Raw genomic sequence first — 14,548 nt, forward strand, 5'->3', positions numbered from 1 at the left:
CATCTCAGTCCATTGCTTGAAGTTAGAATTGGACACTTTACTCAGTTCAGACTTACAAAATAAGATTAGACAGAACCAACTCAGAGATGAAGGTGGGACAAGCATATTGGTCTACAGAATGTACCTAAACTTCCTAAGAATGGTTTGGAGAATAACTTTTGACCCAGGCTTAAATGTTCTTTTGGTAGCACGGTTTTAACTCTTGGTTGTACATTAATACACAAACTTCCATCTCCACCCATTTCCCCCTTTGAGTATATGCTGTGGTCACAAACGCTGATAATAATCCCTCATCCATGTGGGCAAGTTTCAAGGAGCAAAATCTACTGGAAGGGTTTAGCACAGGGGGCAGTTATGCTAGAACAAGCACTTTTGACTGTACAAAGGAACTTCCCCTCCTTCCACATGCCCTCTTAAATGGTCATGGGTTTTCCCCCAACTTTGTGGTGCATATTTGGGGGGGATGAGGAGAGGGAGGGGAAGTCCATTGCACTGCCAAAAGTACTCACGCTAGTGGAACTGTTTCATTGGATACTGCCCAGAGAAATGCCACTACACGGACAGAGCAAGCTCTGCCAGTTTACAAGCACTGTTATATTCTAAAATGCACAAGAAGGAAATGAGGCTGTTAACTTAGTTACACTGGAGCCATATCTGAGAAGTAAAACCAAAGAGGCCAGCAGGTTTTGTGTGTGTCTCTTGTCAGTGAATATAGCTGAATGCTTAAAGGACTTCTTTTCTCTTTCTAAAACCGCCAAACAAGTTTCGCTTTGACATGCCAGCAGTGTTGTAAAGAGCTGCCCAAGTTTTTGTTCTCCTTCACACTTGTTGCTGCCAACAATGCCAGACCTCAGATAAGCAAATGAGTGTGGGGAGCTAGAGAAGGCAGGGGAGAGAGGAACCTTGCATACTAACAAGTCAGTCTGGTGTTAGTCTTGGGAATCTTTCTGGCTCCCACAGGCTTTTGTGTCATGGAACTTGGGGGGGGGGGGAGCGCCACTTTTGAGTAAGGTTGACTCTTCAAATGGTTCGACCTCTAGGACAAAAAAACATTTTGCAACACTGCTTAGATCAGCCTTGCAACAAAACAAGACAAAACCAATTGTACAAAATCTATTAGCCTACAAAATAATCCTACCAGCCCACAAACCCACCAAACCCTCATGCCCACACTGGTGGGAGGAACCATGCTGGTCTGGGCAAAGGATTCGGCTCAAATCATTCTTCTAGTGGACATTTAATATACCACAGAAGCCACACAGCTCCCAAGTGAACGAGTATCATGGCTTGATATACTAAAAGCCATTATCTCAGGAATCCTGTGAGTAGAAACTTCTATATACACCCCAACTGACATGAGAGCAATTATGGAAGTGAAGACAAGTCGTGCTAACCAGGCTATATGTAAAGTCAGTTATAGGACAACCTGAAACAAACAATATTTACTTCTCCCCACCTGCATAACCACCAAAGATGGTTCTTAGTCACCAGAGGCAGCCTGCAATGGCTGTTTGCTAATCTTAAAGCAGCCTGTCATACGGACACAGAGTCTGTATTCAAAATGGAAACAGGAGCAAGGGGACATGCTGAGTGTCTGCTTTGATTAATAGAGGGTTTTTTTAAAGACAGCAAAGCTTATCTGCATTTTAACTTTTCTGGAGTTCTTGCAGCCTTCTCTGAATATAAGGCCCAATGCAGGCTTTTTGCTCGTCTGTTTTTCACACTGCATTTATTTCCTAACACTCACCGTAGTTGTGTTTGTCTTACAATTCCCCCCACCCCCCATTCTCATACAGTATCACAATATACTTATTCCATGTTTGTACAACCCATGAAAATTCTATGAGGAACGGGGAATCAGCTTTCTCTCTTACTTGCTTCTTTTCTACGTACAGCGATTCTGCCCTGCCAACCTCCTGACGAAACATATGACATGAGTTACCCTGGCTTCCACCTATAGTCTGTACAGACCAGCAAAAGCTGCACTACATGATTCTTCAGCCTATGTACATTGCTGCTAAGATTGTATTTTCTACATTCCAGCCACCTCCATGAATGTTGTGCTTTAATTCAACCATTTCAGTGATCAGAATGGGGAACCAGCAGCCTGCCAGATGTTGTTCAAGTACAACTCCCATCATCCTTGACCATTGGCCATGCCAACTGGGGCCAATGAGTTTCCAATAACATCTGGAAGGTCACAGGTTCCCCCATCTCTGCTCTACAACACAAAGAACTACTCTGTGGTGTGGCAATTGCTTAAATTAAGAACCATAAACACCTGGAAGTCAGTAGGGCTATCATCTGCACAGGTTACTTCATTTTCCCGTAAGACATTACCTGGGACTGAAACAACAAGAATAAGCATTGTGATCACTATTCCCAAAGGTTACTTTTTTCAACATCTGTTTAAACATTTGTTTTGATACAATCCCTACTTCTGTTACTTTGTAAGAAGTGATAGTTCAGCATTTATTTTTCCAGGTAGATCCAAGAAGTAGAGGAAGAAGATGGCAATGGCTTAACAGAAACCATTTTTTTTCATGAACAAACTCTGTGTAGCCTCTTACTTTCTCATAGCTAGTGAGGATCCCATGTTGAATCTGATTCACATGCGTGTTCATCATGCATGTCAAACAGTCATTGCAGACCCTACACTAAAGTTTTTGTCTCACCTGAAAGACAAAGCTTTTAAATGGGCACTGTTCCTAATCCAGCTGCAAGTCAAATTATGAATATGCATTAATGACAAAGCCTTTGTATGCTCCTAAGGTGGTCTAGATGTGGGCTTAGAGAAGTTGAGAGAATGGAAAGAGGCCTCCACCACCCATGACCACACTCCCTTTATGACAGAATGCATTTCTCTTGAGCAATTGCTTAAGAGAAGATGGGCCAAGCAGTGGTGGATGGAACCAAGTGGTCATAGGAAAAATGACAAAGCCACAATCCTTATTAAGGAGTATTTTCGACCAGTGTTAGAAACTGAGATATGAAAACTAGGAGCTAAATGGCACCTTAAACATAGGTTATGGGCGCAACAACAGAATGTCTAGGCACACTTTATTATAATAGGAATACAAAGCTGAAAATGAATGAACTGCAGCTAAAATATTATGTCATTTTTCACATGGTCTAGTCCTTCCCCTGCCCGCCCCCCTTCTCCAGTCTTCAGAGAGTAGCTGGAAATGAGGAGGCAGAAAAAGGTCCTCCTTTCCTTCCACTCTGCAGTTTTAATCTGAAATTTAGGCGGAGTACTGCGCCCAGAGCTCAGAAACGGCTTGCGCTAATTAAATTCCCTGTCGCAAAATGCGCCTAGAACAATGGGAGTTTTGAACACTGTTTTCGACATGACAAAAGACTGACATGAACAGATGGGGTGCCGAATAGCTCTTATATATCCTTCCTGCTAAATTTCAACACTTCCATAGAGCTCTGCATTCTTAGCACAATGTCAGACTACAACAACAGGAAGTTTAAGACAAAAGGTAAGAAAAGGCCCTCAAGATAAGGAGTAAGTTGGGGGGGGGCACACAACACAGTCAGAGATGCTATGTTTCCTTATTCCCATGGGAGGGTTATTGCCAATGGAATGGTCTGAATTTACAGCACATATCATGCTTTGGATGCAGGTGCAGACTATTATTGTAATTCACTCCCCTGAGTTCTTATCATGTTCTCACAGCCAGGACGACAAACTTTGAAAACCTTGTCACAATGAGCTTTCCCTAGTCATAACAAAACTGAGCTTCCGTAAGGGTAGCTGAGGGAGGTTCACAAAAGGAAGTTGGCCAACTTATCCTTCTGTGTCCATCTTCAGATGCAGGGCTGTATGGATGACCCTTTGTACCTACCGTCATCTGCGTACACTCTCACTGCAATTTCTGAAATCGTAGTTGCAATGGATTCTGTTGTGTTTTTATGTAAACTACTTAAATTTTTTATCATTTTAAGCACTATTTTTTTTAAAAAAAAAACTAACAAAAAAGCCCATCACAGCAAAATATATCAATTTAGGAACAAGTCTGTACATTCTATTTTTCAGAGGTGGTCAGTAGGAATTATATATGGTTGCAGGAGAGAGCTGTTCTTAGCCAGATAGGTAAAAGAAGCATCCCAAATTAATTCTATGAGCAAAGAAAAATAAACGCATTCTTTGAATTCTTTCCAGTCAAAGGGACACATATTAAATTAGTGCTATGTGCAGCTATGCTATAAAAAAGCATTCTCAAAAATGTTTGGAATCATAAGGTAACATTTATTATTAAACTTCTATGTATTTCTAGAAGGATTCAAAGTGCAAGGGCTCAGCTCAGAGTAATAGGTTTACAGGCAAGCAATGCAATCAAAACATTTGCAAATCCTAATAAATCCACTACTGGAAAATGAAGTACACCACCGTTATACATCACCAACAAATCACTAAACAATAGATTCTTAGACAAATCTCTCATTGTGTGCCAAGAGAGTTAACTAATCCGTCTATAGTTGGGAAAGAAGGCAGTGATGTTGGCCTGCACAATACATATATGATACTTTGTAAAATGTACGCCATAGATTTCTTCTCAATGAGGTTTCAAGTCTTCTGCTTAAGTGATGCAGCCCTGAGGCAGCTACCTGTAGAGCCAGAATTACTATGAGCCTCAGACCAGGGCAGCTGTGATCTAGCCAGACTTCTCTTCCCTCTCCCCACCTCCTTTTTCTCTTCACAGTCCAGTGGATAGCAGTGACCATAGGTTTAGGGAGCATGGCACATTTGGGAAATAATGGTAATTCTAGCATGAAGAGCACAAAGGGGTTGCTTAATAATTAATCTCTTTAAGTCTATAAGAGCTGCAGGACAAAATGACCCAGAAAATCACTGGGAATGACAGAACCTCCATACCAAATGCATGCCAACAGCAGAATTCTATGCAGGTTTACTCGGAAGACAGTCCCATTAAGTTCAGTGTTTCTTCCTCTTGGGTAACAGGGCATATGGTTATACCTTAAATATCTGTGTAAACAACAGGGAGATGATTTCGTTCTGTACTTTCCGAGCCTCTCCATTAAAAGAGAGAGCAAGCACAGTGCCCTTATATGAGCACACGGCAGACACAAGAGATATGAGCCTGTTTGCTCAACTACAGTTCAAGGCTGTTATCATTCGATTAATTCAATGACATCATCCAAAAGGTGGCTGAAGTTAACCTGGCGGTTTGATGGCTGGGTTGTGAGCAGTGGTGCATGGCAGCAATGCTACAGGACATTAAAGAGTGGTGGGGATGACAGGTTTAGCAATGCTTCTCCAGGGTAATACTTTCCCTATAGAAAAGTATTCTTTAAAATGTGTGGGTCCTGGGGCTTTTTAATCACTGATGCTGGCAACTATAATGGTGGGGATATCAGACATACAAGTGTTCAACCAAAAATATGTTTCATATGCATGCCTGGAATAAACTCCATTAGTGGCTCCCACTGGCAAAATACGTTGGGAGTTGTTAGGAGTCCCCAAATTAGCAACCCTGTCCCCAAGGATATCCTTTTCCTTCAGGGTTAATACTTTACTTTTTGTAAAGTAAACAGCAACCTTCAGATTTGTACAACTCAACTTCCAATGTCTATCAAATATGGTATAAGCAGATTTGAAACCCTTCTTAGCTCAAAGCCACAGGAACCCAAGAGAAGCCTAAATTCTTCTGAGATTTGGGGTGTGGTCGGTGCAAAATTCTGCAGCCAAGAAGGAAAGATGAGATCATGAGAGGCAGTCTGAAAGGCACTGCAAGTCATCCATTTTAAAACATCCTTATTTCCCACAAATATTTTTAGTGCCTCCTCCCACACCCAAGACACTTCCCCCCCCCCCGCCCCCTTTAAAAGAACTGCCTAAAGTTGAGAAGTATCACTTTCAGAATCCGCTATGTGCATGAGAGAATATAAGATTAGTGGGGTTTTTGAAAGCCATTTTTGGGTGCAAAAAAACAACCCAAAACTTTATAGCCCCCCTCCCCCAAAATCACACCGGATGCAAGTTGTTGTCGTTGTTTCCCAAATCTGTTTACCAGACAGGAAACTAATGTTCCCCCATCTCCCATAAACATTTGCTAGGGTGAAGTTTGCATGCACTTCTAATGCCCAGATTTATTCAAATACTGTACTTTCAGCGCCTCAGACTAGCCAACCATTCTCTTGCTGTCTGGACTCGGGCGTCGATGTGTCACACTCGGCTTGCAAAACAACCAAAAAAGAACTGTCGGCCCCTCTCTCTTCCTCCCCCCCCCCCGGTTAACTTTAAAGTTGATTGATCGAGCAGAACTTTAGAAGAAGTGAAAGCAGCCGTTACAAAACCGCACACCAAGTCAAAACCCTGGCAATGTTTAGTATCTATATATTTGGCCGGTTTCGGGGCATGGAGGCTCTGCCAGGATGTGCCCGTGGTGCCCAGCCCCTCTTTTCCACCCCACCAGAACTGCTCGTAAAGGGGAAGCCTAGATGCTTTAACGCTGTTCTGGCGCGCGATCCTGTGTTATTTGATTTGCTTTGCTTTGTTATTTGCTTTGCTTTGCTTTTGCCCAAAGGAGAGCCGCCTCCTCCTCCTCTCCAAACCCAAACATCGTGGCTGTTTACATCCCCTCGCTCCCAGCCTCACGGAGGGGGGGGGATCCCGACGCAGTCAGGTGGGCAGCCGGGAGAGCGAGCGCTGCTCCTTCCCTCCTCGCCTCTCGCGCGCCAGGGGAAAAAGAAGATCCGCGCGGGCTCCATGGCGAGGCTGCTGCTCGCTTGTTTCTGGTGGGAATCGGGAGCGGGGAGGAGGCGGCGGCGCCACGGGAAGGGAGATAAGCCCAAAGCAGTACACAAGCGCCCGGCTCAGCTCTCGCCGCCGCCGGCGGCCGAAGCGACTCACCCAGAAGACGAAATTGAAGACGAAGAGAAGGTATTTGATGCACTTGGTGCAGCCTTCCACTCCCATCGCGGCGGCTTTCTGCAGGCGGCAAGGATGTGGCCTGGTCTCTCGGCTTAGGAGCAGGAGGAGCTGCTGCTGCAGATGGTGGGCTCCGCTGTTGTTTTCAGGAGCACCAGCTCGCCAGGATGCTTCTCTCTCGGTTCCCGTTACCTCTCCCCTCCCTCCTTCTCTCCCTCTGACCCGGGCGCGCAGCCAGGTCCCTCCTCCTTCGCCGCCGAGGAGAGAAAAGCAGCGCCCCCTACAGGCGGCTCCTCCGCCTTTCTTCATTCACGGCTGCTTCAGCCAAATGGTCACGGCGCCGCCCCCATTCCCGCCCCCCCCCGGCGGAATCAGGCCAGACCCAAAACAGGCTGGTTTTGTAAGCTCTGGTAGGAAGAGCGATTGGCAAAACCGGGCAGCCGAGTGCACATAAGCAGCAATCTGCTGAGCCCACGTCGCAGGCCTGGTATTATTTTAAAAACATATATCTGGTGCCTGGAGTGGGGGGGGGGCTGAGGGGAGAGGCCTGGGGCCAGATGTCGAGGCATTGGGTTCCCGGGGGCCTGAGGTTCTTCATCCCCGCACTAAGCAATCGACAGGTCCCTACAGCACACTTCTAGCACTTGTTAGTGGTGGAGGCAGATTGTCTCTTCAAATTATCTGCCCTATTTCTGAGCAGGGTTAAAAGGGAAACCATTTCAGTGAGGTTCTCCAACAGCTGCTTGGGTGTGGTCTCACCAGAGACAGTAGCACTGATTCTTCCTTTTCCAGTTTGTTTTTGCGACACTTCACATGCCAGCAGTAGCAGCAGCAGCAACTGTGTTGATAACCTGGCCATCATGTTGCATCCGCCACACTTCTGCAGACCTGGGGCATTATTGGGGTGGGGGTAGATAACAACTGCAAAAATATTCAGAGGACACCCTGCAAACTGACCTTTTCCTAGGAAAATGAGAGTGGCGGAAAACACTCAGAGGTTTCATCAGAGAGAGGAAATCTGAGAAATTCAGACTTTGTTCGAAGTATGTATGGGTCTCTTAAGATGAGACAGCCTGCCTTGAGTCCGTGATGGTGGTCCAACATACATTCTTTGGCTATCAATGCCAAATGGCTCCTAGGTGTGTTAAAAGATCAAAGTGCTAGGGTAAGTTTCTTGGGCAAATGCCTGGAGTCAAGACTTCATGAACCTGATGCCCTCCAGATGTTTTGGACTACAATACCTATAAGCCCCAGCCAATACAGCCATGTTCTTTTGCCCGTCAGAAAACCAGAAGGTACATTTTCCTGGGTTTTCTGCAACAAGTGTGCTTTATTTGGAACTGTGCCAGATATTCTCTCGTTTACCAGATTTTCAGTTTAAAACTGGAAACTTCAGAGGGGTGGGAATTCCCCGCAGAAAAACTAGTGTGAATATTCACCTGTAACCTGATCTAGTACAGTGGTACCTTGGGCTACAGACATTTCAGGTTACAGACTCCGCTAACCCAGAAATAGTACCTCGGGTTAAGAACTTTGCTTCAGGATGAGAACAGAAATCATGCGGCGGCCCCATTAGCTAAAGTGGTACCTCAAGTTAAGAACAGTTTCAGGTTAAGAACAGACCTCCAGAACGAATTAAGTTCTTAACCCGAAGTACCACTATATGCTGCCAAGGGTTCCTGAGTTTCTTCTTCCTGGATTAATTATCCTACCCAATCAGGAATCCTGCAACAAAAATATTATGTCACAAGAGCCCTATTCAGGCAGGATTAAAACAGGTGTGCTAGTGATGCGCCTCTTCATGTCCCTTTTCATCACTCTTATAGAAGGTGACTTTCTGCTGTTGGGAGACTCATATCCTCAGATTTTGGGAACCCTGGAAAATGGGTAGTTTCAGCTCATTTCTAATTAATTAATACATTTATACCATACTATTCCACCAAGGAGTTCAAAGTGGCATATGTGATTCTCCCACTTTCCATTTTATCTTCACAACAACCCTTTTATGTAGATTAGGCTGAGAGAGAGAGAGTACTTGGTCTTGAGGACACCCAGTAGGCTTCATGGCTGTGTGGACATTTAAACCCTGGTCTCCCAGATCCTAATCTGGCATGCTAAGCACTACACCATAATCATAACTCCTGACCTTCCAACATTAAGAGTATCGAATGTTTGGGCATCATTCCAGAACAGGCTTGGATGTGGAGAAATCATTGTATCCCTGGGAAGTTCCCTGGCTTTTGCTAAGATGATTAACAGCAGTGGTGGCAGGTGCACATTGGGAATGGTAGGGCTGCAGACAGGGAGCCCAACAGGTGGAGCCAGAGTTGGTGACTGTCACAGCAGAGTAATTTAGTTTTGCTCCCATTCTCCTCCCTGCTGAGTTCTATAAATGCAACACTGAGACTAAGGAGGTTGGAAGTTGGAAAGCAGTACCACACCTTATTCACCATTTCTTATTCACCATGGGCCTTTAAAGTTCTTAACTTTGGATGGCTGGCACCCTCTGTTATGTTGGAAACGTGCTGCTGCCTAAATCAGCTTTTTTAAAAAATAAAAACACCCTACAAATTCTTCCCATGTGTGCAATCTGCCTCTCTTCCTTGCCAGATTTCAATATTTATATCCATCTATGGTGCACCAGGCAAGTTTTTGTAAGAAAATGATGGAGAACAGGGAGAGCAAGTACAACTGCAAGTCTTCCTTCTGAAGGTATAATTACTATCACGACCAACATGTGAACCTTTTCAAGCAGCTGGGAAAGGACATGGATGGGTGAAGTGCATGCCAGGGAAAGACAATTTCCTACGCTGAAAAATAAACAAGGGAGGGAGTCTCTGAGTAGTTGTTGAAATACTTAGATTTGGCTAAAGTTAAAATAATTTGTGAGCTACCTGTGACTGCCGTTCCTGTTGGACAACAGAATGTAGAGAAAGGGAGTGGGCCTATTTCAAAAGCTGAGGTTACTTATAACGGATTCATACAGGTATTCCAGATTAGCAACAAACAGAATTTCTCTATTGAGGCTATAATCTGATGAATGAAAGCTCTTAACATGACTGCTGGTTTACAGCACCAGGGAGTAGTCTTACAGGGGCTTGTACTGTACCAGGTGGAGGGGGAAAGATGGCAGCCATCTTTTTCTCTGAACAATGACCCAGGAAGGGAAGGCACAGTTCTGGCAAATGCTATGTTTTCTAACTGCTTCAAGCATGCCTGTGTTCCCGTCCAAGCATGGTCTGTTGAATGTGCTCCAGGAAAGGCCTATGTCCTTTTCCATCCCTATATGACACCCCCACTTAGAAGGAATGGAGGCTAGAGAAATTGTGCACCTTAAAGAGACCTAACCCTGACAGGGTGGGCGAACTTTACATAAAAGTTTGGGAGGAATAATGACACAGAGATGGGCTCTCATCCAGATAACCCAGTGTGAGAAACCTGTAGCCTTTCAGATGTTGTTGGGCTATAACTCGCATCATGCTTGACTATTGGCCATATCAGGTAGGGCTGGTGGGAGTTGGAGTCCAGGAACATCCCTGCTTTAATTGGACCTCTTTGTCACTGTATTTGCAGAAACTAAGTTAAAGTCTTCTATATAGTGATTCCTTCCTCGTAAGTCTTCACCCTTGGAAGTCTGCCCCCTAATTACCAGAGGAAATGCATGGTGACAAGCAGAGACTGGGCCTATAGTTGGGGACCAGTACTTTGCACATACCCAGAGACTCTGCTTTGGTTTCACCTTTCACAAATTCTCACATTCCAGAGCTGTTCATAGGATTGAAAATAGGTCAGAGTTGTGGTGCAGCTTCTTCCAATCTGTTCTTCTGGCTGGAAAATTCTGGACACTTTTAAAAGCATTCCTCCAAGGCAGGAACACAGACTAAGCAGAAGTTTTATATTTCTACCATATGAAGACCGAAACTGTTTATGTTTAACAGTTCAAATGCTGCTGCAGTGAAACTCACCCAGAGCAATCGTGTTAAAGCAGCCCAGATTTAAAAGCCAGCATTTAAAAAGTTAATTAGCTAAATATAGTGCAGAATTTTAATGGGACTGACCAGATTGTTTTTGTTCAGTGAGTTATTTTTAAACATTTCAGGTTTTGGCCCAAAACTTGCTCTTGGTTGCACGTCAACATTTTTCTTGCTGTATAGGAAAACGAGAGCAAGAAAACCAGAGACCAACAAATGAATGATGTCATACCCAGCAGAGGCGTCTCTCAAAAGGGCCAACAAAGAAAACCATCCCAGTTCCAGAGAGGATGGAGGTACAAATGGATGGATCTGTCCATTCCAGTTTCACAGTTTTTCAGTCTTAAGCTACTTCTCCACATTTCTGCAGCAGTTTGCAATATTTCTCAGAATAATTCATCAGAATTTGAGTATGTTTTTGCCTAATAATACACATGTTTGCAAGCCATTTCCCCTAAAAGAATGCCTTTTTAATGGTATTTCCATGAATACATGCAGTTTTATGCCCATTTCCCCCTAATATTATGCATCTGTATACTTTTTGTGGGGAGCTGGAGAATTACATTGCAAAATCCAAGGGAGGGCGAATTTCAGCAGCCAGCTGTGTTTGGGTTTGCATACTACTTCAGGCAGTGCAAATGTGGTTGCTTTGCATTAAAAAGCAAACTGAACCACATTTATCCAGCCTTCCCTCCATAGAGGAGACTGTCCCATCCCCAGTAGCCACCACCAGCCATCCCTGATCTGGTTCCTCAGCTATGAACAAAACAGCGTAATCAGGTTCAGCAACACACTGAATCCCTCACTTTACTTCAGACTTAGGAGAAGGAGCTTCCCCTTAGCGATGTTCTGAGTGTTCACTCCACCTTGTGCACTCTCTCCTACTGAATTTCAATAATTTCTACAATCATTCTAGGACTTGAGTCTCAGGTGGCAGTAATGTAAAGGTAAAAGGTAAAGGATCCCTGGATGGTTAAGTCCAGTCAAAGGCGGTTATGGGGTTGCGGCGCTCATTTTCTCAGGCCGAGGGAGTCGGTGTTTGTCCACAGACAGCTTTCCAGGTCATGTGGCCAGCATGACTAAGCCGCTTCTGGTGCAATGGGAAACTGACAGAAACCAGAGCTCACAGAAACACCATTTACCTTCTTCCCACAGCGGTACCTACACTTTTGAACTGCTAGGTTGGCAGGAGCTGGGACAGAGTAACAGAGCTCACCCCGTCGCACAGATTCGAACTGCCGACCTTCTGATCAGCAAGCCCAAGAGGCTCGGTGGTTTAGATTACAGTGCTATGCGTGTCCTGCCTGACATTAAAGGATCTAGAAGAACCCACAAACTACATACCTGCTCCTTCCAAGGGAGTGTAACCCCATCCAGAGCAGGGCAAACACCATCTTTCTGTTCTAGGGAACCACTCACTAACAGTGTCTCAGTCTTGCCTGGATAGAGCTTCAGTTATTGGCTCTCATCCAGTTCATTACAGAGGCAACACTTTGGTCTAGCACATTTGTAGTGAGCGGAACTATCCACACACCCACCCCAACCATTCCTCCTAGACACCAGCAGGACTTGGCCAGGAAGGGGGAGAGATTGTTAGTCGTTCCAAATCACAAGCCAAACGGTAAAGCTGCCACCACCTCCTTTCCTGGACCACCCTCGAATGGGGTTCAAGGAGGAGAACCCCCCTTCAATATTTACTGGGTTTGCCCAGCCCTGAGTCACTTTACCGTAACGCAGACAGAAATTCAACAGGTAGGTGTCCAAATGGTAAGGCACCAGTTTAGCTTCCCCAAGCAAAGGCACAGAGTACAAAATACAAAAAGTCCTCTTCCAAGTTTATTAAACAAGCCACTCAAAAAGTTGCACATTTCTTTGAAGATTACAAACAAAAAATCAAAACAGTGTAAAATATAACTAGCTAAAACCATACTCACACAGCAACAATAGTTCAAAACACAGAGAGTAGTTAAGAGTCCTTTAACTGGTCAAACGCCCCCAGGCGAAGTACCAGGGAAGATGTTCTGACCTTTGCATCTGAATTCCCAAATCCTTTATCCTTGAAAACCCAGGTGGAGGACAGGTTAGGGACCAATCATTTCTTTAGGTTAATTACCAATTTACCAATGGCTGTATGACTAGACCAGTGTTTCCCAACCTTGGGCCTCCAGATGTTTTTGGCCTACAACTCCCATCATCCCTAGCTAGCAAGACCAGTGGTCAGGGATGATGGGAATTGTAGTTCAAAAACAGCTGGAGGCCCAAGGTTGGGAAACACTGGACTAGACTATATCTCCTGATTGTCAGGAGACCAGCACAGCTGAACTTTGTTTAGACTCAGAGACCTTAAGATGAAAAGGCTCTTCCTTCTTGCCCAGGCCTCTCTTACACACTGTACCAGGCTCCTAAATTGTAAATTACTTGATAGCCTCCTGTGCCTTTTTACAACCCAATCCACAGTCAGGCCCCCAGCTGTGCCAGGGTCTGCAAATCAGATAACATCTCATCCTGCCTAGAGTCAAGATGTAACTGACTCACACTTCTAGAGACAGGGAGTTTTACAGTTAAAGAGACCAAACACCCATTCCCCAGAAGACCACAATTTTATTTCTCCCACAATGCTTCACTCCTGCGTGAACCAGTGTTTGGCATACCAAGATTTCCCAACTTCACTACAACATCTACTGCAACATCTGCAGATATAAAGGGGAAGTAGAACTATGTATCATCAGGATATTGCTGACAATGCGCTCCTACACTCCAAATGACCCCATTTCAGCTATTTCATGTAGATGGGAGATTAAAATGAACCCTGTGGAACCCTACACTGGACAATGCTCCCCAAGTACCACCCTCTGGGTAAAAAAACCCACACTATCCAGTCACTGGCCATTTCCTGCCTTTCCCCCACAAGTCTTTTCAAAACATGAGCTGGGAAATTAAGCACTGTCTTTAGTCCTCATCTTTCCGGGGGCTAATGTTCCCGGGGCTCTAAGTTGCCTTATAAGACTGAAAGACGAAAGATGTTCCCAGGCACCTGAGAAACTATCCATACAGACTATAGCAATAACTTTAACTGGGAATAGTCTATTCTGAGAGATGACTGTGAGGGACGGAGACTGAGATAGCTGCCCTTGAGGACAAACCAAATTAACAAGATGAGACCTGAAGAAATTGCAAATGCTTCTGCCCCCAGCACACAGTTCTTAATAGATGTCGAGCGCAAATGCAATACATAATCTAAATATACACCAGAACATGAATGCTTGGTCAAGATGCAACTCCCTTATGTTGTTTTTGCTTCATATGATGTAAAATAAGAATAGTAAACCAGGATAGAAGAAAGAAGAAAGTAAGAAAACACCCATTGTGGAGTAGTCAAACTGTCAGATATCAGCCCCTTTTTGCTGTTTACAAACAAACTATAATAATGAAATGTTACATTGGGTACAAGGCAGGTTAGGACCAAATCTCCGAAAGGTCTTAATCGTTTGGAGAAAAGAAACAAAGTACAATAACAGAACATGTTTGACTTTGCTTCTAAACTAGTGGAAAATCAGCACTGAGTTTGTTCGCGACTGGACTTAACTGTCAGGGGTCCTTTACCTATACCTTTACCTAGGATAAAGAACAGCAGAGAAACCATTTAGAAAGGGCAATGGGACAAACTCTTGTACTTCAG

At 44.4% G+C, this 14,548-nt stretch overlaps 1 protein-coding gene across 1 annotated transcript in view; it reads right to left on the reverse strand.

Annotated features, from left to right (window-relative positions):
• The window catches only part of CD81 (CD81 molecule), a 57,710-nt gene extending 50,583 nt beyond the window's left edge, over nt 1-7,127 (reverse strand). The window contains exon 1 of the mRNA XM_081904409.1: nt 6,881-7,127. Within this exon, the coding sequence (XP_081760535.1) occupies nt 6,881-6,946 (66 nt within the window). The 5' untranslated portion in view covers nt 6,947-7,127. The remainder of the gene's footprint in view (nt 1-6,880) is intronic.
• Nucleotides 7,128-14,548: the final 7,421 nt, after the last annotated feature.

This window comes from Podarcis melisellensis, assembly GCF_964234715.1.
Source record: "Podarcis melisellensis genome assembly, chromosome: 1".
NCBI classification, from domain to species: Eukaryota; Metazoa; Chordata; class Lepidosauria; order Squamata; family Lacertidae; genus Podarcis; species Podarcis melisellensis.